Source organism: Syngnathus typhle, linkage group LG19, assembly GCF_033458585.1.
Source record: "Syngnathus typhle isolate RoL2023-S1 ecotype Sweden linkage group LG19, RoL_Styp_1.0, whole genome shotgun sequence".
Lineage (NCBI taxonomy): Eukaryota > Metazoa > Chordata > Actinopteri > Syngnathiformes > Syngnathidae > Syngnathus > Syngnathus typhle.
Window position 1 is genome coordinate 4659538 of NC_083756.1, and position 25083 is coordinate 4684620.

At 51.4% G+C, this 25083-nt stretch overlaps 6 protein-coding genes across 6 annotated transcripts; 3 read left to right on the top strand and 3 right to left on the bottom strand.

The window, feature by feature from the left end:
- Positions 1 to 12: 12 nt before the first annotated feature.
- tmtopsb (teleost multiple tissue opsin b) lies at positions 13 to 3686 on the top strand. The gene is made up of 4 exons (XM_061266133.1): positions 13 to 1578; positions 1928 to 2264; positions 2734 to 2953; positions 3186 to 3686. Exons 1-4 carry the CDS (start codon positions 1191 to 1193, stop codon positions 3435 to 3437), a joined length of 1197 nt encoding a protein of 398 aa, XP_061122117.1. The 5' UTR covers positions 13 to 1190; the 3' UTR covers positions 3438 to 3686.
- Positions 3687 to 4861: 1175 nt separating this feature from the next.
- and1 (actinodin1) lies at positions 4862 to 9144 on the bottom strand. Its single transcript, XM_061266000.1, has 8 exons — positions 9044 to 9144; positions 8848 to 8965; positions 7698 to 7742; positions 7435 to 7583; positions 6949 to 7350; positions 6628 to 6876; positions 6225 to 6485; positions 4862 to 6111 (listed from the first exon to the last, which is right to left on the bottom strand). Exons 2-8 carry the CDS (start codon positions 8933 to 8935, stop codon positions 5164 to 5166), a joined length of 2142 nt encoding a protein of 713 aa, XP_061121984.1. The 5' UTR covers positions 8936 to 8965; positions 9044 to 9144; the 3' UTR covers positions 4862 to 5163.
- A 980-nt stretch (positions 9145 to 10124) lies between these two features.
- Positions 10125 to 11512, bottom strand: cops9 (COP9 signalosome subunit 9). Its single transcript, XM_061265331.1, has 3 exons — positions 11330 to 11512; positions 11036 to 11108; positions 10125 to 10229 (listed from the first exon to the last, which is right to left on the bottom strand). Exons 1-3 carry the CDS (start codon positions 11390 to 11392, stop codon positions 10192 to 10194), a joined length of 174 nt encoding a protein of 57 aa, XP_061121315.1. The 5' UTR covers positions 11393 to 11512; the 3' UTR covers positions 10125 to 10191.
- A 241-nt stretch (positions 11513 to 11753) lies between these two features.
- LOC133143454 (enkurin-like) lies at positions 11754 to 13480 on the top strand. The gene is made up of 5 exons (XM_061265329.1): positions 11754 to 11945; positions 12098 to 12234; positions 12305 to 12510; positions 12847 to 12984; positions 13050 to 13480. The coding sequence occupies exons 1-5, from the start codon at positions 11872 to 11874 to the stop codon at positions 13218 to 13220; spliced, it is 726 nt and encodes a 241-aa protein (XP_061121313.1). The 5' UTR covers positions 11754 to 11871; the 3' UTR covers positions 13221 to 13480.
- A 26-nt stretch (positions 13481 to 13506) lies between these two features.
- Positions 13507 to 20400, bottom strand: LOC133143453 (F-box/LRR-repeat protein 7-like). The gene is made up of 4 exons (XM_061265328.1): positions 20001 to 20400; positions 18526 to 18615; positions 14978 to 15565; positions 13507 to 14845 (listed from the first exon to the last, which is right to left on the bottom strand). Exons 1-4 carry the CDS (start codon positions 20035 to 20037, stop codon positions 14109 to 14111), a joined length of 1452 nt encoding a protein of 483 aa, XP_061121312.1. The 5' UTR covers positions 20038 to 20400; the 3' UTR covers positions 13507 to 14108.
- Positions 20401 to 21582: 1182 nt separating this feature from the next.
- ralaa (v-ral simian leukemia viral oncogene homolog Aa (ras related)) lies at positions 21583 to 24418 on the top strand. Its single transcript, XM_061265330.1, has 5 exons — positions 21583 to 21783; positions 22456 to 22655; positions 22731 to 22939; positions 23010 to 23184; positions 23282 to 24418. The coding sequence occupies exons 2-5, from the start codon at positions 22542 to 22544 to the stop codon at positions 23402 to 23404; spliced, it is 621 nt and encodes a 206-aa protein (XP_061121314.1). The 5' UTR covers positions 21583 to 21783; positions 22456 to 22541; the 3' UTR covers positions 23405 to 24418.
- Positions 24419 to 25083: the final 665 nt, after the last annotated feature.

The window sequence follows — 25083 nt, forward strand, 5'->3', positions numbered from 1 at the left end:
AACGCCGTTATTTATTTGAGAGCGTTATTGGGGGGACCAGACAATCGCGCCAAATAAAAGCAAATTCCGTTGCCGGTAAGAGTTGGTGCTTTGCGGCATCTGCGACGACCTTTGCCGCATTATGTCGGGCGGCATACTTTTCCGAAAGGGAAAGGCCTGGTCTTTTAATCGACCTCGAATGTGCAGTCGGAGCAGCAGCAGCCACTTTGGAGTGTTTTCTTTTTTTATCCCTAAAGATGACTTTGCACGGCGACGTCGCGCAAAAGCCCATCGGGGCACTTTGACTCAACGGAAACCGACAAGAAGAGAGTGTTTGTGTCTTTTCCCAGCTGTTTTTGAGGTTTTCTGCTTCGTGAATGCAATTTGGGATTTTTCTCCCACCCCTTCTGCCCCACGCGCGTGACCTTGACGAACGTAAACAGCGCCTGTGAAGAAGTCGGGGATCCCTCCCGGCCTAAAAAAAAAAAAAGCCACTTGAAAGCCCCCCCGTCCCATCCAACAATCAGTACCCACAGATGAATTTATTTGCACATTTCTTTAGTGTAGCTTTCAGATTGCCAATCGTGCCGCCCTCCAGTCCAAATTGATTCGTTCTCGTTTGTAATAATTTTCCTTCCCTCTCATAGATGGCATGTTGCTAAGCGAAAGGCTGCAATCACGAAGATTCAGAGAACAAGTCGGCCAAGTGACTCATCCTTGAACCGGAGCGCGATCGAAGGTGTCGGAGATGTTCCTCTCCCTCGAGGAGGCCGGGAGGAACATCAAAAACAAAACGAGGTAGGCACCCGAGTGCCATGAACAATAAAAAAATGCAAATTTGCCCCTCGGCGCATCACCCGGACACTAATCGAATCTGTGAAAGTTGAACACACGCTGACTGTGATTGTTCTTGAGTGCGCGACTCCGCGGCGCGCGCACTGGGTGAGAAAAGCGCAGACTTGTGAGGCGAAGAAGAAGCGCACTAAGGGGGCGGAGCCACCACCACCACACTTGTCCTCTCACTGAGCCGAGCCTCGACCCGCTCACCAGCTCGATCCACTTGTCAGCCGTTGCAGCCCCATGCTACTTCCGTGCGTAAAAGGCGCACGGGACGGAGGCCGCCGCGCGCCTCATCGTTCTCGTCCTCCTCTTCCTCGTCTTCCTCCTTCAGATGGCTTGAGTGAACTTGACTCGGGTCCGAACTCGGCGGTATGATCGACTGCGACGTGAGCCTGAGCTGCGCGCACTGCCCTGAGGGTGGAGGCGCCTCCGCTGCCGCTACCGCCGCCGCCACGGCCAAGTACGAAGAGGTATCCGGCTCGCCGCCGTCGCTCAGCCCGACGGGTCACCTCGTGGTGGCCGTGTGCCTGGGCTCGATCGGCACTCTGGGCTTGGTGTGCAACTCGGTGGTGCTGGCCCTGTTCTTGCGCTACCGGGCTCTGCGCACGCCCATGAACTTGATGCTGGTCAGCATCTCGCTCAGTGACCTGCTGGTCAGCATACTCGGGACCCCCTTCAGCTTCGCCGCCAGCATCCACGGACGATGGCTCATCGGGCGCGCGGGTTGCGTGTGGTATGGCTTCATCAACGCCTGCCTGGGTGAGTCCAGTCAAGATGCGTGTGTTTTGTGGACTGTGGCTTTGAGAGAGATGTCGTAGTCATGTTTACCTCGCGCCCGTTTTGGGAGGGAAGGGGAGGAGTGGGTCTCCTGGACCGGCTCTCGCCTGGGCTCATTAGTGCTGATTGCATCTGATTTTGTCGCTCCAGACAATTGAGCAATCAGCAACACAGGATTTGATTCGCTGTTTTGTCCTACGGTGAGAAGAGCAAGGCGGTCCTGCTTGTCTCACTGTCTCCATGGTTGCGACGCAAAACTCGTTTTTCCAGTCGGAGTAGGGGTCAGGGTCCGCTGCTTGCCGCCAATTATGACGACCTTTGTCCCACTTAGGCATCGTGTCGCTGGTCTCGCTGGCTGTTCTGTCGTACCAGCGCTACCGCACCATGACGGCGCCTAACGCGGCGGATGGTCGTGACTTCCGTCCGGCGCTGACCGGCATCTGCTTCTCCTGGTTCTACTCTGTGGCCTGGACACTGCCGCCTTTGCTGGGATGGAGCCGCTACGGGCCCGAGGGTCCCGGCACCACCTGCTCGGTGGACTGGCGCTCGCGGACGGCCAACAACGTCTCCTACGTGGTATGCCTGTTCGCCTTCTGCCTGGCGCTGCCCTTCGGCGTCATCGTCTTCTCCTACGGCAAGCTGCTACGCGCCATCACGCAGGTGAGCGAGCGACGAACGGCTTGTCCCCCCAAATGCCAAACGGTCCAAGTTTGCCTCTGTCTCATCAGACCCCGACTGCTTGCAGATCTTCTTTTGTGGGGCCTTCTTTGGAAGAGGCTTTTTCTTGCGGGACTTAGAATGATGCTGAAAACGCAAAGACGCTTGTTTGCTGACCAATCTTGCGTAAGCCAACTCGACCTTGATCATTGACCTGGCTCTGCTTAGCGAGACATGCTAACTTCTAAGCCTTTGTTGGCCCGACAAAAATTTAAATGCGAGGAATGTGTCTTTTGGTGGAAGCGGATTAGACGGCTTTGATCCCTTGCAGCCGGGAAATAGTCAAAATATGGACGGTACGCGATCCGTTTCTTCATTTTTGTCCATTTTCTAAAAACAAGTAGAAAAAAAACTCGCAAGTCCTTAAGAACATTTGAAGGCAAACGTTTTGTGACTCTTGTTGCAGGCACGCAGCACCAGCTCTGTGGCAACACGGCGGCGGGAGCGGCGGGTGCTGGTCATGGTGGTCACCATGGTGCTCTGCTTCCTCCTCTGCTGGCTACCTTATGGCGTGGTGGCCCTGATGGCCACCTTCGGGCCTGGGGACCCCCTCGGCCCGGAGGCTAGCATCATGCCGTCACTGCTGGCCAAGTCCTCGGCAGTCGTCAACCCATTCATCTACATCTTCATGAACAAGCAGGTAGGCTTGACGGCAACCTCCATCATTCAAAACAGGAGACGTTTATCCACGGTTTGCTCTCATATTCTAAAAACATGCAATAATGTGTGCCCTGCCATTGACTGGCGACCAGTTTGGGGTGTCCTCCGCCTACTCCCTCGTGAGGAAGAGGGCTTCAGATGATGGATGGAGGGTTGAAGTTTTTGAGATGTGCTAAACTGCATGCCTGTCCTCGGTGTGTGCATGTGTGTAGTTCCACCGCTGTTTCAGAGCCTTCTTCAGATGCTCGGCCGTGGAAGGAGGCTCCACCTTCTCCATGGTGACCAAGACGCTACGCAGCGTCCAGCCGGACCTGCGCGACCGCCATGTGAGCACCCCCACGCCGTCGTCTGCTCACGCCTCGCCGCCATCCGTCCGCCGGTCTTCCGAGGCGGACGACCGGTCGCCGAGCCCGCCTGACCGTCCTCGACCCAAACTCGCTCTGGTGGCTCATTACAGACAGTGACTGATGTCTCTTGACTAGAGAGGTCCCGGAGGTGCTTGAACACAAACGGCCCCTAACCCACAAAGAGGACACGGATGAGCAAATAAAAACAGTAATGGCTTGAAAATGAAAACAGGCTCCAGCGCTGAGTGGGGAAAGGCCCACAATAGAGTGATTTTTATTTTGTTTGTTTTGCTGAGCGGGTTGCTTTGTTTATTTGATATTTGGTACATAAAAAGTATGTACGTATTTAAATTACAATTGAGTAGTTGTGTTCCTTATTAAAAAATAGATAACATGTTTATTTTATTTTTGTAATATTGCATCTATATTTTATACATTGTTTAAACATGTGACATGATTAAAAACATTGTTTGCACATTTATGTTAATGGTTGGATAAAATAAAACATGGTTTTATTTCGATTCAAGTTTGATTCATGTCGTGAATCAAGTCATGATTAAAAGCATTGTTTGCACATTCATGTTTGTTAAATTGAAAAGTGTTTTCGTTTCGATTAAATTTTCATGATTCTGATGTCATTTACCTCTATGGCACTAAACTTTAGTTTTGTGCTTTAGTTTGACAGGGGTGTCAAACTCATTTTTTTCGCGGGCCGCATTGTAGCCATAGCTTCTTTCGGAGAGCCATTATGACTGTCAGCCCAAATAAATGTATGAGCACCTCATATTATATACAGTATATGCTACAAAACAAATAACTCGTTTTCAAATCAGACGAGGGTCAAATATATTAAAAAAAAGATATTAAAAGTGAAGACAATTTGCAATTCGAGTCATGACACGAATTTGATGCACGAGTTGTCTTTGGGGGCCACACAAAATGATGCGGCGGGCCATATCTGGCCCCCAGGCCTTGACTTTGACACCTGCGCACTAAAGGGACTCGTGCATTATGCTGTTGAGAACTACACGTGGTTGTTTTGTTTGCTTTATGTTGAGTCATTTACCGTGTTGATTGCTAAGAAAATAAACTTGCAAGTATTCTTCAAACCTTCCGCCCCAGGAAGCAAATAGGGTTTAGTCACTTCAATTGGTCAAAAAGTGCTTCATTTTGGATTATTCGCGGGATTCGTTTGGAAATTCCGGATGTGAGGAGGGCAAACTTTTGCGGTTACCGAAGACTGGAGCGGCGTCAACGCTCGATTGGGGGTAGGCTTTCATCAGCCATGTTTTTTTTCCCCACCCTGTCGCGGTGATTGTTAATCCTACTTTTATTTCTTTTTGTGTTTATGGTCTTCATTAACTGGCCAATCTTCTTGACCATAACGACTGAAGAGGCAGAACGCTAACTCGTCAAAGTGAAAGTGGTGAAAGTGAAAAACGTGAGGTTAAATTAACACCAAAGCCATTGTTGGAAAAAAAAATAATGATCAGCATGTTAGAAAAACAAAGAAAGACGCACACGTCTTTATTAGGGTTAATGCCTGCAAGGAGGAGAAGGAGAAATACACATTATAACAATGTGAATCCAAATGGTACAGAGGAATGAAAAGTGGCTGAAACCAGCATTCAAGAGCTTTTTAATAGAATATTCCAAAGCAGAAGTAAACTAGACTTAAATCATGCGGCTTGGACTGCTTGGAGGAAGTCTGGTGAGGCTTGGGTGCCCCCTGTGGAATCCAAATGCAGGGCCACGCTCATGTTCATTGAACTGGCATTGCATGAGGGTCTGGTGGGATGTTTGTGTTTTCGAGTCCCTCTGCAAACTGGTACGCGATTGCGCTCTACTTCTTGCGATAGTCGTCGTGCTCAGGGAAGCGGTCACCGTAGCTTCTCAGTATGTCCTGGAGGCTGGGCATTCCCTGAGGGGGCGTCGGCATGTTGGAGACGTAAGGCTCCTCCTGGCCACTTTGGTAAGGCTCGGCCTCGTTTGGGTCCTGTTCTGACGCCTCCGGTTGGGTTTGGCGGCGCTCGGGTTGGACCTCGTGGCGGGGCTGTTCGGGTTCGAGGCGGCGCAAGCGGCAATCGCGATCAAACTCAGGGTCGCAGTGCGGGTTAGCCGGCTCCAAGACGCCGCGGCGGGTGCCGTCGGCATTCAGGTGGGGCTCGTAGGATTCGGCGGGATAGGGGACGCGGCGGTGGACACCCGATCGGGGCTCAGTTGGCTGCACCGGGAAGCACTCACGGTCATACCCGACGTAGCAGTCGTAACCTTCTCTGGTTTTTCCCGGGGGGCCCAGAGGGTGGCGCTCTTCCCTGGTTGGCTCCTCAGGGTGAGAGAACAGGTATTGTTGGCGGCCACTGTGGCGGTGCATGGCAGCACTATCTCTCAGGGCCGAGAAGGGATCGTTGGGGTCCGTTTCGGGCGTCGCTTCCGTGCGCGGTGCGTACGGGTCGCTGCCTTGAACCTGCGCCATGAAGCGGCGCAGCATGGCGTACGGGTCGTTGGCGGGCGGCTCGGCTGGGGCGCTACCCTGATGGTACGTGGAGTAAGGGTCGGCGACTCTGTTAGCATGAGCGTTAGCATCTCTATACATGCCGTAAGGGTTGCTGTAATGGTCAGCGGCGGGAGGGGGGGCGCGGATAGCAGCCGCCTCCTCGCTCGCCTCCTGTTTGTACGCTTTAGGGGGCGTGGCGTATTTGCTGGCGGTGAGGGGGTTGCAACCATCATCAAAGAGGGGGTTGCAGGACCCTGGGCCAGCCGGGGAAGGCAGGTTATGTGCCCGGGGAGCCTGGAAGTAAAAATGTAGCTGCATGTCATTTCTGCCAGGATACTTGAGTACCTTTTTCAGGTATCTGTACTACAGAGGGGTTCACTGTACTTGCCAGGACGTAGATAACTCACCAGTGGGGAGGCGGCGAAGGCGCAATTTGGGTCCCTGAGCGGGTCACAACTGGGGTACTGCGAGTAGTGACCGTAGGGGGCCTTCTTCGAAGGCTTGCAGGTAGGGTCCGCTTGGGGGTCGCAGTCCTGGTGAGCGTGGGCAGGAGGAGTCCCGCCGGCGGGCGGGTACCCGTATGTGGCCCTCAGGTGGTACTGCTGACACTCCACATCATCGGCTCCGCAGATGCGCAGCAGCTCCGCCTTCTGTTCCTGAAAACGTTTCTACTCCATCGAGTCGATGGTTTGACGGCAAAGTCGAGTCAATTTAGTGTGCTGTCATTTCTGCCAGGATACTTGAGTACCCTTCTCAGGTATCTGTACTACAGAGGGGTTCACTGTACTTGCCAGGATGTAGACAACTCACCAGTGGGGAGGCGGCGGAGGCGCAGTGTGGGTCCCTGAGCGGGTCACAGCTGGGGTACTGCGGGTAGTGGCCGTAGGGGGCCTTCGAAGAAGGCTTGCAGGTAGGATCCACTTGGGGGTCGCAGCCCTGGTGAGCGTGGGCAGGAGGAGCCCCGGCGGCGGGCGGGTACCCGTATGCGGCCCTCAGGTGGTACTGCAGACACTCGACATCATCGGCTCCGCAGATGCGCACCAGCTCCGCCTTCTGTTCCTGAAAAAGTTTGTACTCCATCGAGTCAACGGTTTGATGGCAAAGTCGAGTCAATATTGTGTGCTGTCATACCTTGGAGAGGAACGAGACTGACGAAGGCGCGTAGTAGTAGTGAGGCAGCTGAGGATCTTTGGCTTGGGCGGCAGACCGTACAAAAAGAGGGGCAGGGGACTTGGCCGGGGACGGGACGGAGGCAGGCAGCACCAGCGGCAGGTAGGGACTTTTACCGGCCATCAAGGCGGCATACAGGCAAGAGGCTTCCTTGGTGGGGTCGCAGGTTTTGAGCGGTGCTGGTTTGGGGGGCTCGGGCTTGGGCCGGCTGATATAGGATGCCACGCAGTTGGGGTCATCTGACTCGGCGCAGGACTTGTAGACCTCCCCCAGGTGGTTCAGGTAGGCCTTGTAGGAGCGACGACCTTCGGCACGGTTCTTGTTCTGGAGGTAGGCCAAGTAGATGCGGTCCAGCTCCTGTACCTGTGTGTGTGTGTTCGGGGGGGAGGGTTAGCCGATGTTGTCAAACGTGAACTCGGATCAATTTTCGATACAGTGTGCACTCACCGCCTCCTGATTGCCGTTGTCGGTGAAGTACTTGTACCAGTTCCAGAAGTCCGAGTGCTGCTTGTACCAGCTGATGTTCCTGCGGTTGCGGCTCAGTCTCCTGTGGGCAGACGCCGCCTCCGCCCTCGCCTGGATGCCCCCCCCTCTCGCTGAGGGCAACACAAAGACGCCGTTAATGGTTTGCACATCGCCGAGATGACCAAAGTTGCAAACTACAATTCAAGTAGAGCGAAAGGATGTTGGGCGGGTCTTGTTGCATTTACCGTCCTCTTTGGCCTGGCCGGCGACGGGTCCCGCAGACACGTCGGCTGCAAACACAAGAGAGCAAAGACCAGGCATGTGAAGAAATTAGTTTGTGGCTCGACGTTTGGGTAACTACACGGGCGGTTGCTGGCCTCCGCCGCCGCAGGGCTTTCTGGCTGCAGCTCTTTGTACATTTTATAGGTGGGCCCGTAACACGGGGCCGCATGCTGCGCCATAAGTGAATTCAGCTTTCCTTTCATCTCCGCAGGGGAAAGGTGTGAATGCTTTCCAGAAGGACGAGCAGCAGGGCGATGATGACTTGATGCTGAGGAAGCACTAATGGGCTTTACAGCAAGAAGAGGCACCGCTGCGAAATTAGCAGTCTCAGATTTTGCTGTTTATAGGAATGTTTTTGTAAAAAGTATCGAGTTTTACATTTTTCTCAGTGCTGCTTGTGATGGGAATGGAAGGATCTTTAGGCTTTCTTTTTTTTTGACCCAATCAACCTGCATCTGTCACATGTAAAAGCAAAGGAAGCCTTTGAAAAGGCATTGCTGACACGACACATAGTCATTTTTTTCAACAGGGGCAAAACAATACGCCACTGCTGTTCAAATGGGAAAAGAGCAGGCGGGGTTTGCGAAGCGGCCAATCACCTCCCACCTTTGCCGACCCCAAGCAGGTGTGCGAAGGGAACGAGGATGGTTATTTTTATTAAGACAAAGAGAGCACATGAGCAGAGCCCTTCGCCATCGTGGCAGGAATGGAAAAAAAGAACCACGTGCCTTTTAGCAGCGTGAATATAATAATATAATATAATATAATCGGGCATGAATATGAAACACAATGTAGACATTGCAAAGCTATATTAGACCTAGGGTTGACCGAGAGACAGACACCGACAGACTTGCAGATTTTGTCAGCATGTCAGAAAATGGGCTTCTTTGTATAAAAAAAAAAAAAAAAAAAAAAAAAGGTAAAAGATGATTTTAACTTTGACTCCATGAGTCAAATCAGTACTTTGATCATCCCACAAGTACCGGTACTTGTATCGGTGGGAATACTTTTGCCACCTCCTATTCCACGACGGCCACCCTCAAAAACCTTTGAGCAGTCCGCACTTTTGACTTTGGGTGAGTGCCGTTCCCAGCTCCATTGTAGTCAACTCACCGGGCAGCAGCAGCAGGACCACCACGATGGCGGCCAGCGTGGCGGCTGCTGTTACGGCAGAGAGCCCGGTCCTCCTCGCTGCAGCCATGACTCTGCTCGTCTGCTCTAGTCCGGTCTCCTACCAGGGTGGTAATAAAAATCGCACTACTACACTACTTTGAACCTTCACTGCGCAAGGTCAAAAAAGTTCTCTTACCTGAAGTTGCTCTGATGACAGGAATTGATGGCTGTTCGAGTGTGTGCGATGCAGACCTCCCTGAGACTGGCTTGCACGAGGACGTGGGCCAGGTTTTAAACCGGGCCCGTCATCACAAGCTCACAAGAGGTATTCATTAACACACGCACACACACGCAGACAGAGCAGAGGGCCACCTCAACAGGGCCCCCCGTTGGCCGGCCAAGGGCGGCGCCATCGCGAGGAAGTGTCATTAAAAGACGGAAGAAAAAAGGTGGGAGGCCCACCCCCCTCCCTTTTGTTTCGGGGCAATGCTGAGCTATGGGCCTTCACTCCAATATGGTGCGTGGAAGTGTTCATTTCAAGGCCGCAATGCAAAAAGTAAACTGAAACAGCATTCCAAAAGCCAATACTTCAAATTGATGGAAATCCTTGCGGGTGGGGGGAGGGCGGTGTACCCCAACGCTCAGTGCTTCCTTTTTTTTACTGTCACTGAAGTCACCTCTCAGTACACAGAGGGTGTTACTCGTTTCTCGGGGCGTGCGAGGCCGAGGTTGGCGAGGTAGTGGAAGACGCAGCCACATAAGCTCTTCTTGGCGTGCACCGCCAAACCGGCAATGGCAAAACGGCAGCTTGTAGCTCAGCATGTGCACGCACATGCACCAGCGCCAGCTGTTTTGCACATGAGGAATCGGCTTGACTGCAGTCCGCCATACTTGCGCCTTCAAGAGACACATTTGCACGCGCCGTCGTCGAAGCTTCGGTCCCATGGCGGACAGTCACGTCGAAGCATCTCGTTTTGTGGGCCGCATCTTTGTTGCCATGGTAACGAAGCCAGCGTGACCCTAATGTAGCACGCGGGCCTTTGCGATCACGCGTGCATTGTGCGCTAAACAACGTCCGCATTGAACTCTCCACCTCTCCCATAATGTGGCCAAGCATTTAGCGGCCGTTTTAGCTGGCGTCTCGTATGTAATTACGTTTCGCTAACAGGTGTTTCTGGCCCCCAAACCTGCCCCAAAAATGCATACGCATAATTTTCTCCAAAGCTGGAATGTCAGCCATGCCCGCGATTGTGAGAAAAACACCTGGTTGTGCCGGCTGTTTTTTTTTTTAAAGACTTTTATTGGACAAGTTATTTCATTTCAGGTGTGCGTGCGGATGGACAGTTACTGCAGATCATCGTCATCAAAAAGGTCTTCAAAGTCTGAAAGCAGACAGAAAAAGTGAAAGTGGGAAGAAAACCAGTTAGTTGATGTTTTGTAACATGTTTCTTTATTTCCTTTGCTCATCCCCAAAAACAAGTTCCCGTGAATTAATTAATCAAAAAAAGTCAGCTTTTGAAATCGATGGTCTTGGTACTGCAGTAATGTATTTGGGAAGACGCCGCCCGCTTCTCATGTGCCGACTTAACAGGCGCCGCGTGTGCTCGTTGCCGTGCGCGTTCAAAGCGGCCGAATGGCGAGGCGCCCTGCTGCGTTTCCGTCGTAATGCATCTTTACCGCGTCGTTAACAATCAGCGCTTTTCGCTCTGCTCCCGTGCCGCTCAGCCTAAATTGTGTTGAGCCGGCGGCCAAACACTGCGGGAAACAAAACACATTAGCTATGGTTCTTTTTTTAACCTTGGTTGTGGGCGCCACCTGGCACAGAAATGAAAAGTTTTATGTCAGAGATATTCAACTAAATTTTACCACTCTAAATATGAATAAATAAAAACAGGGCATATGTTGTAAAACTATTTTTGACGAATTTGATTATTGGTTTAAATTATTAGTAATTTTGCAAATCTATCTCACAACACTAATTTGCAGTATATTTAAATGAAAGGTGTATATTACACTCAAAAATATTCCACCAAACTTTTATATGAGAAAATGCAGGATTCCTTGATATGCAAGTCATTCATGGCTTGTTAATTAACATATTTTGTCTATTCCCGTCACATATTAAAAAATAACGACTTTTAGATGCTTTGTCGCTTGGTAAAATGGATGCGTGATTCGCAATGTTTACCGTTGAAGAAGTCCAGGTGAACCGCTTTCTCATTGGCTGCCAGGTCCATCAGAAGGCCGCTGCTGCCCCCTGCCTGCACACACGCAGCGGTGCAATAAAATTATAGCCCTTCTTCACTGTCAATCTAGTCATTAAAAATATATATATATTTATTCATACCGCTAAAAAAATATATATACTGCTGTCGGTGTCCTAAAGACGCGCGTACAATGCAAGCACCAGCCCGTATCATCCAGAGCGGTGTTAATGTTAACTAGCTTTCGCGGTGTTGTTTATAAAAACGGGCTGACAAACCTCGTCCAGATCCACATATGGTCCGGCTCCTTCCGGAAACATCTCGTCGACGGCAGGCTTCATTATTTCTTGCGTTTTATCTTTCTGTTGGACGAATTTGAGCCAGGCGAATTACAAGCCTGTGCAGGTTGCTGCGCTACGCTAGGAGCAAAACAAGCGTGTGCGACGCTTAAATGTGCTCGGCTTCGAACTAGAGCCTGTGTTGACAGACGGTTCCCCTCGACGCGACTTTCACCATTTGCGATCACGCTTCACTATCTGAACCATTTAACTTAGTTAGTTAGACGTGGGTTAATCGTCATCCTAAAGCAGAATACAGCGTACAGTTAGAATGCTCATAAATGACAATACTTAAAAAAACCGAAGCCAGTAAAATAAGCGTCTAGTAATTTACGACCGCACCTAAATGCAACGTACCGTCCACGCAGGTTGCATAGCAACAAGCCAAAGCAGAGTCCTCAGTGAACTTTCCAACTAAGGTTGGTTTGCGTATTTTCCTGCCATTTGACGACTTAATTTCAGCTCCTTGTAACACTTTCAACATGGCGAAGACGATTTTCCCCCAAGAGAGCATCTACAACTATTTACCCGAACAGGTTCACAGTAAAAAGCCGAAGTAAGTCAGCGAAAAAAAAGAAGAAGCTAAGATCATATGTAAAATGGGAGTCTTTAGGGATTGGATTCGTGTCTGGGGAGATATTCGGTTAGATTTCACAGATTTTTTTTTTTTTTTAAGAACTGGCTATTCATTCTGCACTGTTTCTGCAGGAACACGCCCAAATCCAGACCAGTGGTTACCCTGAAGGACAAGCCGCTCAAGAATGCAATGAAAACGATGGGACCAGCAAAAGTGGAGGCTCCCTCTCCAGAGAAATACCTCAAGAAGCATTCCAAAGTGCCGGAAAGTGAGTTGCCTCACCAACCCATATAAATCCGGCTACTTGTTTGATTGTTTCACTCCCTTTTGTCACGCAGCAAAAGAACGTTGTCATCGCATGTGCATCGCAAAGAAACCGGCCGTCCCCTTGAGGTCAGAACACCCGCCTGAGGGCCTCTGCACCAAGAGAAACATCATCAAGCCCACAACCACCAGACAGCAGGTTGCTTCTGTTGACACCAACCGAGGCCACAAGGCGCTCCTGGAGCATTCGGGACTGGTCCCCAAGTACACCAAGAAAAAGGTAATGATTAAAAGCGGCGCGAGACAAACGTCTGAGACCTTTAAACCTCTACGGAGCTCCAGACATAACATGGCGGCAAAGAAATAAGTAGAGAAACAACAAGTGCACAACTTGCAGCCACAATATGGCGTATCAATTTTTGGCATCGAAACAGGCGCGCCCCAAATAGTCATTTGTGGACGCATTCCAGTGTTACGGTTCAACTCGCTTCCAGATTAACTGGCTCCCCGAATCCAAATGTGGTCGTTAGGGCAAAGCCAGTTCACGCGTGGGACAAAACGTCTCATTTACATTAACAACTGGAAGCTCCCTAATCTGTGTCTCGGCCACCTTCAGGGCTACGGCCAGGTGCCCCAGTACTTGCGGCATCGCAGCGAGGAAGCGCAGAGAGCAGTAGACGACTACGAGTTTGCGGAGGAGGAGCGTAGCGCCTTGAGGCAGCTGTCGGATGAGGAGCGACAGGCCAACCTGGAGGTGTGACTCCCCGTTGAAGCTGAACTGGCAAAACAATCTCTGAAGTTGCATTGTCTCCCCCGAAGAGCCTGAAGAGCACCTTGGCCGAGCTGAACGACAAGTACCAGCGCCTGCCGGTGGTTGTGGACACGCAGATGAGGAAGACTCGCAAGGAGCAGCTGGAAGCGGAGATGAAGCAGCTGGAGAGCGATGTGGTTCTGTTTGAGAAGTTCAAAACCATCTACATTGCTGATTAGATCTCCAAACGCGAGCGACATTTCATACTCCGTCCAACTTGCCGGATCTTGGCCTCAAGATGCATGAACATTTTCAGACTTTTTCCCCCACTCCAAAACTAGACTCCCCAGGCCCGAGCATCGGCAAAACCAATGCAAAGTGACCGCATGTAAATGGAGTGACCCCATTTCTGTGTCGGCGGGGTGAGAAATAGAACACGCCGGGAAGAAAACAGCAATTTTGGTTTGTCGACACCAAATTGATTGAGTCCAACCGCAAAATAGAAAAAATCGTTTGTACACACACTCATGGTTTGGTGACCTCATTTTACTGCCGCAAGATATCAGCAGCACGCTATATTCTTGCGCGTCTTGATGCAAAATAAGGGTCCGAGACCCCCAACAAAAAAAAAACCTGAAAAAACTGTGACGTCATTGCTGTCCGGTTATTAAAAAAAACACTAACAAACCCGTCCCCTTGCTGCTATAATATCTACATCACGCGGGCAAGCGTTCGCTGCTGAAGCTTAAATCTCAGAAATCCGGAGAAATATAAACGATTAACATTTCAGGAAGGTCGACCGGCCGAAATTGGAGTTGAGATGCAACTACAAGTGCGCTTCAGACCTGCGCCGCTAGAAGGCAGCAGCTATCTGGTTATATTGCTTGCAGACGTCAACTCTGCGACATTTGCTTCAGGCTTTAGGGTACTTTGTCACGAATAGGTCCCGCTCGCGATGCATTAGTGCCGACGTCAAGTTTACACTTTAAAGTCAAAGCTAAAAATCCAGACGGGAGGGGTCATCGGTATCTCAAGGCACCACTGGCTTCTCCTTTGCTGTGTATATTCACAGATAAATATATATGTTCGATACATTCCGCGTATAGCGGGAGTCCGTCAGTCGTTTGTCAATAGAAGGCGGGGTCGGTGTGCTCGATGACGCATTTGCGACAGTGTCGTCGCACGAAGCGCAGCGCCTCGGGCGACACCTCGCACTCCTGCACGTTGAGAAGCTGCAGCTGACAGCAGTTGGCGGCCAGCGCCCGCAGGCCGCGTCCCGTCACGCTCTCGCAGGCCCGCAGGCTGACGCGGCGCAAGGCGCTGCAGTAGAGGGCCAGCTGCTCCAGCCCGCCGTCGGACACCAGCGGGCACTTGCCCACGTCCAGCGACTTGAGCTTCGGGCAGCTGCGCGCCAGGTGGCCCAGACCCTGGTCCGTCAGGCCCTCGCAGCCGCGGGCGTTCAGGTAGCGCAGTTTGGGGCAGTAGCGCGCCACGTAGCGCATGCCCACGTCGGTGATGCGCGCGCAGTGGGCCACGCTCAGGTAGTGCAGACAGCCCTCCAGGCGGGCCACCTCGCGCAGGCCAAAGTCACCCACCAGACGGCAGTCGCTCAGGCTGAGCTCGCGGATGGACGGGCAGTGCAGGGCCAGGTGGCGCAGCGCCTCGTCGCTAAGCCGCGCGCAGCGCCGCAGGTAGAGATGTGTCAGGCGGGGGCAGTGCGCCGCAATGAGGCGCAGACCCTCGTCCTCCAGGCAGGAGCAGTCGCTCATGTCCAGGTAGTGGATGGAGATCTGCTGGCCGTGCAGGGGGGACAGCTGCAGCGACGCCTCGTGGGTCAGGCCGATGCACGTCACCTTGGAGCAGCCTGCGGCCGAGAACAACAAAAACGGAACCAAATGAATTAATCTTTTTCTAATCATCATTAAGCTCAAGAAAAGTGCTGTCCTGTCAGAAACATGCATGAGCATGCAGGTGAGCCTCGTGAAGGACTGACTACCTGACAGGTCTAGGTGCTCCAAATTGGGGCATCGCGACACCACCTCAAACACGGCCTCGTTGGAGATGTTGTAGCAGCCGGCCACCTCCAGGCGGCGCAGTTCCGGGCAGCACTGGGCCAGCGCGTGTAGCCCGCGGTCTGTTAGCCTTTTGCAGCCGCTCGTCACCACCGTCTCCAAGGCCAGGCACACGTTGGGCGTGTCCTGGCACAGCCGGCGGGTCAGCGCCCGCACGGCGCGGTCGGCCTGCAGCAGCTCGCCGGCCAGCCGCACGCTGCGCCATAGCCGCGGGTCCCAGGCTACGTTGTACCAGCGGCGGCATACGCGGGCGCAGCGGCACACTTGGTTGGTGGAGAGGTGCGAGAAGATCCGCAGCAGGACGCTGTCAGGCAGGACGTCGGCGGGGCAGTGGCCCCTGCAGGTGCGGCCTCGGGAGCCTGGCTGTGGGTGGACCACGGCCACCGTCTCGGACGCGGCGGCCGACGACGACGACGTGGAGTTGCTGTCAGGGCCGTTGCTGGACAGCGCCGGAGAGGACAGAGACGACGACTTGAGGCCCGGACTCGCCGTCCTTGTGCTGGAATCCGCACCTGAACCGCCGTGACGTGGAAGGAGACGACATGACCAATCAAAGCATGTTGGAGGCATCACTCCGGGCCATCGGTCAGCCCGGTTGTACGCCGCACGTCAGCGTCTGCCTGTCACGTTGGCCCTCGTGTGGATTTGCGTGTCGGGATTGTCAGTGGGAAGGACGACGATGGCTATTCCAGACCCGGACTCCCTCTCGGAGTCTGATGACATCCGCAGACTCTTGTGGATCAAGTCGCCTAGCTTTGAAAAAAGCTCGGCTGGGACTTAAATCGCACATCCGGACGCAGGCGCAAGTGTGCTGTGGTCATTTTTTGCACCAGTTGCTGCCAACACATTTTGGTTTCCTGACAGAATCTAAAAGGCGGAACTTTACACCTCTTCAAGGCACAGGAACACTACGTCAGTACAGTCCTGACTAAGAAGAGTAATTTTACTCTTTACATTCTCATTTTTCTCTCATGACGTCATTTGGGTTGTCGTTCAATTGCTGCATGTTTGCATGTCGGTGGTGAGACGGAAAGCCTACAGGGATGAGGAAAAGTGCACAGTTTGCATGACAACACTTTTTGTCTCCATGGCAACCCCTGATGAAGAACATGTGATGTGAGCAAAAGGACGTTGACTTCATTCGTGAATCAACCCAGTGGAATCCGCACGTGGCCGTCGCACCAACGCACGCGCTGGAGTGTGCCGCGGGAAATTGAGGCAAACGAGTCAAACATCTGGACTTCGCCGCCGAAGTGAACGAACAGGGCAGCTGCGCCGAGGCACACTCGGGCTGGAATCATTTGCCGCTAACAGCCAAATTGGATCCACGGTGGTGCGAGGCAAGCGGGGCGCGCCGGCGGCAGAATCCAATTAGTGTCAACTTAGCCGTCATTTTGATACCCATTTTTGATGCCGTTCTATCTTCATGGCCCTTCCAAAGGAAGCGAGAGGAAAAGGAAGGAAGATAAATTGGCAGGAGCGCCTGCTGACTTTAGCAGAGATGGAGGCAAGCAGGTAGAGCGACTGCAAACTCAAACTGCAGGGATTCTTTTTTTTTTTTTTCAGCGCTCCCACGTAGACGGAGCTCGGCCGAGTCAAGAGGTGCAAGTTTTCCGGCTGGGTCGGTTTGTGTACGGCACCATTGCGGCAAGCAGCAAGGAGCCCGGGATGCTGCCTGGATTGGAATTGAATATGTGGAAGTGGACGTTAGCCGGCGGCACTATCGCCAAAGCCTTCGCTCCAGGAAGCGCTGAGGTCACACCGCAAGTCGTGGGACAATAGACGCCACTGTCAGGAAGCGGACTGCCCTGCTCCCAACCCTTTATCTGCACACCACCAGTATTTCCCAACCACAGTGTGCTGTGAGAGATATTCAGCTGTGCCATGGGAAATTGTCCAATATTAATTACAGCGCGCATTGTAATCAGGATCGCCAAATCACTGGTCAGTTAGCGCAAGGCCTGGTTAGCCACTTGCTAATCGCGCATGCGTGGCTAATCGGGGAATCATGTGATGGTCTGATTGTGCTGCATGGGAACGTATTCAGTTTGTTGCTGTGTGTTTTTGATCACGGTGACTATTGTGGTGCATTCGCTAACTAACGGAAATCCCGGCATGTAGTTCAACCGAAGAACCTGGATTGTTCATTTCCACCGACGTAAAATACACAGTCAAGTCATGACACCTCGTGCGTGATAGCCACTTAGGTGCTGCCAGAAAAGCAAAGCGTTTTTAAACGTGACTTTGTTCTTATTGTCACAATATTTAGTCTAAATCAGTAAACAAAGTCATCTTGATTCTTTTGGATTTTAATCACAATCACATAGTTTATTCCTTACACTGTCTAAAATCTTTTTATTTAATAAAAGAAATGGAATTTTAAAAAATATATATATATCCATATATATAGTTGTAATATAAATAATTTTAATATAGCTGGTGTAGCACCTAACAGATTTTTGATGGTGGTGTGCCTTGAGATTTTTTCCAATGAAAAGGTGTGTGGTGGATGAAAAAAAAGTTGGGAAACTGCTCCAGACATGGATCCTCGATATACGTCTTTTTGCTGTCTCTCTGAGCGGCTGACGTCACCGCCCGTCCCGTGTCCTCACTAAACAGCGGCGCTCACGCTGCCTTTGCTCGGCGACACAGACCGACGGCACCAAAACTGCGGAGGTAATGACATGCTAGCACTTTGCACCGCTCTGCCTAATTACAACCCCGCGGCGGTTCTGGTGGTGCCGTAAAAAGATTGGATATGTCTTCAACTGGTAAACATTTGGGAGCCCTGTTTGGGCAAATGCGTGTGAAGCAAATTACAAGACGGAGCTTCTGTCGTGTCGTCTGGCCAGGGTTGTCAATCAATTGTGGCCAGGGCGCAAACTACCCCGACAAATCTTGGAAGAGCTCGGCTAGAATTGCGTCTTTGTCGGCTCCCGTCAGAGAGCCGCCTCGTCTGGTCACCCGCATGAACATGTTACGACAAAAAAAAAAGCTGACGATGAATAATGTCGAGTTTTTGTCGAAAGCTCCATAAATGGAAGTATTGCCGGCCTGTTGTAAGCCATCACCTGGCAATGGCTGTCCTTCGGCGACAGCCGCTTAAGCGACGCTTCTGTGCCGCGCAGCTGTTTGCCAAGCGGAACTCGAGTTGCGTCTGTCACGCTTGAGATGCAAGCGTGAAGTCGCCTTGCGTGCAAACATTTTTCCCACTGCGGGAGTGAGCTTTCCCTGTCAGCGTTATTTACCTTGACTTCCCGTCTCAGTTGAATCTACTCAGTATTGCCTAGTTTGAATAAATTCCTACGAGTTTGCCTTTCTTTGAATGAGGGTCATCCCAGGAGCAGCCAGGTTCCTCTCCCAAAATAGGCAGCGCAAAGCGTGGATGAGGAGGGAAGAGGGCCAATGGGAGGGGACAAAGAAGGAGGGGGGGAAGGGGGCGCTGTGACTTAATGAGCACCAGATGCTTTACCTTCGCCGGGAGTCGCATTCTTGGGAGCTTTGGTGGGCGTGCGATCCGTACTGGAACTTATGTCGGATGAGATGCTGGAGCTGCCTTTCCCTGTGGAGGAAGAAGAGCACAACTTGAAACTCTTTTCTGCTCCAGTCATGCTCGTTTTCTGGCATTTGCTCGTCACTCGGTTTTGCAAAAACGGGGACAGCGGGGCTATTTCGATTCATGATTCTCAAAAGCGTGCCAAGTGGCCAGTGTCTTGGGGGACCTGCTGCTCCTGTTCCTCGGGAACGTCGTGTGGCGGGCGGCGGTGGTATTTTAAACATCACAACTTCCAATCTTTTCTCCGCCGGTATTGACTTAGGATGAGATCAGGAAGGAATGTTATTTATCCAAACATTTAGGCCGGGCAGACACAAATACTGTGGCGTGCCTGAGATTTGGGGGAGGAGTGTGTCCAAGTTGGAAGATTAGGCCTTTGCGATGATAACGCAGAGGTGAGGTTGACATTTCGAGTCGGGAGATTGTATCGCCTTTGTGGAATGGCGGTATCGCAATATCCGTGCTTCAAAAGAAAAGAAATAAGCGCTCCCGAGATTTGTGCGGCATTCCATTTAGGTGAAGCACTCTCCCTCTGTGGATGGACAAAGTTCACTCGATAGACTCGATATTTCTCAAGTGTGTTTTTCGATGGAAGAGGACGGAGGCGGAAAGAAATTCGGCATTGTGAAGCGCTGCAAAGTCAGGCGGATGGCGAAGGACCCTGAATCTCGACTCGTCATTTCCATGAGTCGGGAGAGCAAGTTTTCCAATACAATTACTTTCACGATAGCAATGCGAGCCGTCGGTGAGTCTCTGTCGCCAAGTTGTGTAGCCCTCCAAAACGTCTTGCTTCAGTTTAGGGCACCATATGCAAAAAATGGTTTGGAGCCCCCAGCGCTGCATCCGGTGATGAAAGCATTGCTCTTCCAGATGAAATTCCTTCGATGCTTTTGCACGTGGCGTTCAAACGACAACGGCGTGCAAAGAAAGCTCCTGACTCTTGTCAAGTCCTTGACGCCTCTGCAGTAGGATGGATGGAATGATGCTCCTCATGCATCATATGTTAGGCTCAAGCTAATCAGATGATACGCTTGGGTTTGAACGTGTTGCTGTTCCAAATTACAGTGATGTCTTTACGGTAAAAGGCAACTGTGGCTGGAGTCTTTTTTTGTGTCTGCTTTCTTGTGCCTTCATTCAAACGTGGCTGCCTGTCAGAATGCAATTGACTTCATCTTGCACATACATAAAGAGAGTTGTGTTGTGTAGCTACGTAAGCTCCCCATTTTTGGGTGACAAGAATGAAAAGCAGCAGTGACTGTCAGATGGAGAAGAAAAGAATTTTCCCTGGCTGCACTCATGCATGCTTACTTGCTCCAACTGCACATTAAGTTGCATTTTAGTTTTTTGAGGTCCACGCGCACGCCAAAAGTTTGCCACTTTGGAGCACTCACCCTCGCTTCCATACAGTTTTCCGTTGTTGGCACCCATTTGAGAGGACACATAGTCGAGCACCAAAAACTCGAATGGAGATTCCAAAAGTCTAAATTGTTAATCCAGATGTGGACGCGAGAAAGAACCCTAACAGCCCGGCCTTCAGCCTCCTCGTCGTCGTCGTCTTCTCCTTCCAGCGGTGCGCGCGCGGCGCGTCTACATCCTCCCTCCCTCTCTCTCCCTTTCTCTCTCTCTTTCTCCCTCCTCTCTCCTCGCCTTCTCCTTTCTGCGCGTGCGCACAGGAAATCTCGACAACCGAAGAGTGTGAAGAAATGGGCTGAGTTAAAAAAACTTCTGGAGCTGTCCTGAATGGCAAGCAGCTGTTGTCGTCCGCCGACCTCATTGATAACGTGCAAGACGTCGTGCACGCGCAAGGGGGACTGGGGGGCGCGATTGCGCGGCGTGCGCGGGTGTTTGTGCGTGATTTAAAGGCGCGGCAGAAGTGCAAGTCTGCAAACAATGGGCTAACGTCGTAATTAGAGGGACGGCGCCGAGAGAGGAATATCAAAACGTGCATATAAATAGATTTTGGTTGCAAGTCACAAAGTCCGTTGGGACTTGAGTGGTGAAATCCTGCAGATGGCGCTGTAACGCAAAAATGAAACTAAGCAAACGTCGACATGAGAAAACATCCAAAGTATTTACAAAATGTCCGTTATATTTTTTCGGAAAGTTTGCAGGCGGGTCGCGGTAAACGGGGGTTCACGGTTGTTGCGGACGCCCCCAGCCAGTTAGGCTTATCGTGAGAACGTGGGTTTGCTGGACGGGGCGGTGGGCAACTGCAAGCAGAGAATGGCTTCACCGCACGTTTTGGAATGTTTCTATGAATAGGGTTAGGGTCGCTGCCACGCAGATCATCGGATACCTCGACAGAGCAGCTGAGGTACTCGAGCCTCGCGGGCCAATTTTGATGGACGTGCAGCAAAATCAGCACAATTATCTGTCATGTATGCGCGCCCCTGGTTTATACCAAAGTGAAAAAACATCAGACTCGTTCTCTTGACTGAAGTCGCTTTTTGAAACTCTGGCCAGAAGATTGTGAAATTGCGCCCACTGCAAGTCGGCGTCCGGTACTGCAATTTCTGGGAACCAAAGGAAGCTGATTGAGCGTCGTAAACGTTCAACGGGCCCGCCATACAAGGCGACGTGCCAGCTTAAAAACGACTTACCGTGCAACTTTCAATTAGCTGCAAAGTCTCATTCCAAGTTTTTGCTGCATACTTGCAGCTGTGATAAAATGGAGCTCATCACTGTGAAAATGCGGAATTCTTGTTTTCAGCGGTCTGTGAATGTTCACATTTACCTGAATAAAGAGCGACTCTTTTGGGTGCGCAAGCCTTTTAGATGAATGATAGATATGAAAGTATTTTGGAACCATGCCGCCAGGCAATAAGGCGAGCAAACATATTAATTGATTGAGCTAACTGGTCTTCGGAGACAGGGCGGAGGCTCTCCAAGCCGAGTGAAGCCGAGTATAGCCGAGTGAAGCCGAGTGAATGCCGAGCGGAGGGCCAACCGCAGGGGCTCGCGGAGCCGACTTAAGCCGAGTATTGCCGAGTCGAGCCCAGCCCGTTGCCTGCCCCGCACACATCACTGCTGCGCTGCTAACGGCTAGCGTGAGGAACTAGCCATGAGCTAAGGGAGCAGTTCTCAAGGAAGCCTCTTTTTTCCCCTCCCTTTTAGCCACGGCAACTTAAAACCCTGCCCGAGGCGCCACCTACGCGAAAGCCTTCAACGACGCCGGTAGGTGACGTCTCACCTGTGACGAAGTGCTCGGTCACCCGCATTGCACCGCTCGTATGCCGCCGCTTAGCCCAGCTTACCGTTGAGTGGCCGCCGACGTCCGTGCCGGGCACCCGAGCGACATTCGAGCGAACATCTGTGGCCGTCGATGATGGCATTTACTCGGTCGAAGCCGCCGCTTTTTTTTTTTTTTTTTTTTTTTTAAATTAAAACGCCGCTAAGCCAGAGGGTCATTTTCGTCGCTGCAGCGCCCACCGTAGAGAAATCAGCAAGCTAGCTTTTCTTGACGTTACTCTCAACGGGACATGTGCAATTAGAAAATGGATGGACAGTATTGTACATTTCTTACAATTTGCCCGTTTGTCCGGAGTTCTGTTTGCCAAATTCTGCTGGTTCTGCACCTTAAAACTAGGTCCTCAAAAAGTCGTGCAGCAGATGAATTGATTCCATCACCTAAAGGCTATTTGCGGGTTGATCCTGGCTTGACAAACTGTTCACACCTTTGCCAAGCATCAAAAGGCGTGGCTGTAAAACAGCTCTTTGAAAAAGACATTTCACCACATGGTCCCATTATTGTTATTTCTAACAGATTACCCGGAAGTATCCTTGCACGTCTTACGATCAAGTAGAGAGAGGCAAACGATGATGAGCTCATTCCGCCGTTTGTTTCAGGAATCAAAAGCCTCGCCGCTGCAGTTGGCATTGTTGTTCTAATTGGCACAGCCCTCATCCCCCACCCCAGCCCCTTACGTAGAGCCATGGCGGCGGCGAAACCCAAAGGGCAGAATTCTCTCGCCCTCCACAAAGTGATCATGGTGGGCAGCGGCGGAGTGGGCAAGTCGGCCCTCACGCTTCAGTTCATGTACGACGAGGTAAGCGCCCGCGCCCGGCTTGCGTGGATGTGGCGCAAACGCCGAGCTTGTTGTTCCTTGTGGCTGTCGCGCTAGTTTGTGGAAGACTACGAGCCCACCAAAGCGGACAGCTACAGGAAGAAGGTGGTGCTGGACGGCGAGGAGGTGCAGATCGACATCCTGGACACGGCCGGGCAGGAGGACTACGCCGCCATCCGCGACAACTATTTCCGCAGCGGCGAGGGCTTCCTCTGCGTTTTCTCCATCACCGAGCTGGAGTCTTTTGCTGCCACCGTCGACTTCAGGTTCGCCCCGAGCCCGGAAAAGCTCACCCGCTGCCAAATCCAACCTGTTTGACGCTCGGTCAATGCGCAGAGAGCAAATCCTGCGGGTGAAGGAGGACGAGAACGTTCCCTTCCTGCTGGTGGGCAACAAGTCAGACCTGGATGACCGGCGACAGGTGAACGCCGATGAGGCCAAGGCCCGCGCCGACCGCTGGGGGGTCTGCTACGTGGAGACCTCGGCCAAAACCAGAGCCAACGTGGACAAGGTCCGTCCGATTGGCCTCACTTTCAAAATGCGTGGCGACCGACGGGAGCGAGTAACCTTCCTGTTGTGTGTTTGGAATCACCCCCCGACCCTCAAAGGTGTTCTTTGATCTGATGCGGGAGATCCGGGCGAGGAAGATGGAGGACGGCAAAGAGAAGAACGGCAAGAAGAAGAGCAAGAGTCTGGCCAAGAGAATCCGGGAGAGGTGTTGTATTTTATAGTGGCCCAACGGCAACGACAACAACAAAAAAGCCAGAGAGCTGCTTGTGTACATAATATACATTTGTCAGACTTATTGTTTGAGACCGCAACCCCCCCCCCACCCCCACGTCAAATACGCTCGCTAACTTTCCAATCGATCCTTGCAGGCGTCCGGTCTCTTCCTTCACAACGTCCGCAATGTATGCAAATTGAGGCGGGTGTGTGCTGCTTAAAAACAAAGTGCAAAGCCTCGGTCAGCATACGTTACAGATGGCATCATTTCAACGTACACACTTCTTAGTGCCTCTTGTGATTTTCCCGCTGTCGAGAAATGGGCGACTATCGCATAACATCGCCAGGAGAAAAGAAGACCTCCCCCCCCCACCATTCTCGTGCACAATGAATGCTTGTTATTGAATTTGCTGTTAATGCTTTGTATTTTTGCTTTTGTGATCGAATCATAATTGGTGCTCAAACGGTTCGGTCGAGTCATGCCACACGCCATGCTGGCATCTGGAAGGCCAATTTGACCAAACTGGCAGAGAAAGCAAAGCGCTCTCCACCATTGAGTTGAAGCGAGAGCGGACAGATAAGCGATTGCGCCGAGTGCGCTTGGACAACAATTTTACAAATTGCCGCTTGGTTCCCTTTTTTTTTTTTTTGCAGAGGGCTGAGCCACGCCAGTTATGATTATTGTTCCCTTCGGCTATTTCCTCCACTAAACAAACTGGTCGGGCATGACTGGAGACTGTGACCTTGTTGTCCTTTCCAATTCCTGTTCGAAATGGCTCAGTTGATTGCACTCGTCACCAAAACTACAAAAGCGTTTAGGAAAAATGCTGGGCTCGCTTAAGCTTCGATGCGTTGAGGTGAAGCCAAAATGGAGCGATGAGAACCGTGGCACGGTTGGAGTTTAAGGGCTAACCTCCGCGTCCCTCCTGAAAGACAAAACAAAATGTTGACATTCCTCTATTGTCACAGTGTTGCCATAACTACTAAAAAAAAAAAAAAAAAAACCTAACAAATGACCACCATAGTGCTTGCTTAGCAGATGACCACCGTGAGCTTCTTTCTACTCCATCTTATAGGGAATGGTAAGGCAGCCAATTCAAATAAATTGTTTTGCTTTTTCATATTAATGCTATAAAAAAAAGTGATATATTTATGTGTTGGTTGCTGGTGGGGGATGTTTACCATGATTGAATTACTCCCGTCGTGTTTCCTCACTCATGTTCTTTTGGAAACATAACCAACCACGAATGTCGCCGATTGTGGTCCGTTTGTGCGCTTCCATTTCAATTTGTGTGTGCGTGTGCGTTCTTAGCAAATGGCAAATAAAGGCGACGTGACTACTGGTGCTCACTTTCCATCTTGTGTGGCCGACGGGAAGAGGAAAAATGTTGGCTCATTTATCAGCGGTGCTGAGAGATGAGCTGAGCTTTATTTTACTTTTCTGCAACGTTTACTCCATGTAAAACAAATTTGTGTTCACAGCGTTAGCACTGGCCGAAGTGACGAGAACAACACATCATTCATAAAAGTCCAGCTGATGCGTAGCGCGTGACGTGAGTGTCGGAGAAGAGTGGAGACAATTGTGGGGCAGGGTAGAACCCAATGCTTTTTTTTTTGGTCCGTTTTGTGTGACCTGCTGACCTATCGGGACCCGGGGCCTTGTCAAAGACGGCATACTATTGAAAAT

Excerpts from the sequence above, each read along its gene's own strand:
- ralaa (XM_061265330.1), top strand. The coding sequence starts at position 22,542 with ATGGCGGCGGCGAAACCCAAAGGGCAGAATTCTCTCGCCCTCCACAAA. Across the intron at positions 22,940-23,009 it reads GCTGCCACCGTCGACTTCAG|AGAGCAAATCCTGCGGGTGA; the intron begins GTTCGCCCCGAG and ends GTCAATGCGCAG. Across the intron at positions 23,185-23,281 it reads CCAGAGCCAACGTGGACAAG|GTGTTCTTTGATCTGATGCG; the intron begins GTCCGTCCGATT and ends CGACCCTCAAAG.
- LOC133143453 (XM_061265328.1), bottom strand. The coding sequence starts at position 20,037 with ATGGGTGCCAACAACGGAAAACTGTATGGAAGCGAGG. Across the intron at positions 18,616-20,000 it reads AAAACTGTATGGAAGCGAGG|GGAAAGGCAGCTCCAGCATC; the intron begins GTGAGTGCTCCA and ends CTTCCTCCACAG. Across the intron at positions 14,846-14,977 it reads GGAGCACCTAGACCTGTCAG|GCTGCTCCAAGGTGACGTGC; the intron begins GTAGTCAGTCCT and ends TCTCGGCCGCAG.
- cops9 (XM_061265331.1), bottom strand. The coding sequence starts at position 11,392 with ATGAAGCCTGCCGTCGACGAGATGTTTCCGGAAGGAGCCGGACCATAT. Across the intron at positions 11,109-11,329 it reads CATATGTGGATCTGGACGAG|GCAGGGGGCAGCAGCGGCCT; the intron begins GTTTGTCAGCCC and ends GCGTGTGTGCAG. Across the intron at positions 10,230-11,035 it reads TCACCTGGACTTCTTCAACG|ACTTTGAAGACCTTTTTGAT; the intron begins GTAAACATTGCG and ends GTCTGCTTTCAG.
- and1 (XM_061266000.1), bottom strand. The coding sequence starts at position 8,935 with ATGGCTGCAGCGAGGAGGACCGGGCTCTCTGCCGTAACAGCAGCCGCC. Across the intron at positions 7,743-8,847 it reads GGTCCTGCTGCTGCTGCCCG|CCGACGTGTCTGCGGGACCC; the intron begins GTGAGTTGACTA and ends TTGTGTTTGCAG. Across the intron at positions 7,584-7,697 it reads CGGCCAGGCCAAAGAGGACG|CGAGAGGGGGGGGCATCCAG; the intron begins GTAAATGCAACA and ends TGTTGCCCTCAG.
- LOC133143454 (XM_061265329.1), top strand. The coding sequence starts at position 11,872 with ATGGCGAAGACGATTTTCCCCCAAGAGAGCATCTACAACTATTTACCC. Across the intron at positions 12,235-12,304 it reads GCATTCCAAAGTGCCGGAAA|CAAAAGAACGTTGTCATCGC; the intron begins GTGAGTTGCCTC and ends TTTGTCACGCAG. Across the intron at positions 12,985-13,049 it reads AGCGACAGGCCAACCTGGAG|AGCCTGAAGAGCACCTTGGC; the intron begins GTGTGACTCCCC and ends TCTCCCCCGAAG.
- tmtopsb (XM_061266133.1), top strand. The coding sequence starts at position 1,191 with ATGATCGACTGCGACGTGAGCCTGAGCTGCGCGCACTGCCCTGAGGGT. Across the intron at positions 1,579-1,927 it reads CTTCATCAACGCCTGCCTGG|GCATCGTGTCGCTGGTCTCG; the intron begins GTGAGTCCAGTC and ends TGTCCCACTTAG. Across the intron at positions 2,265-2,733 it reads GCCATCACGCAGGTGAGCGA|CTCTGTGGCAACACGGCGGC; the intron begins GCGACGAACGGC and ends ACGCAGCACCAG.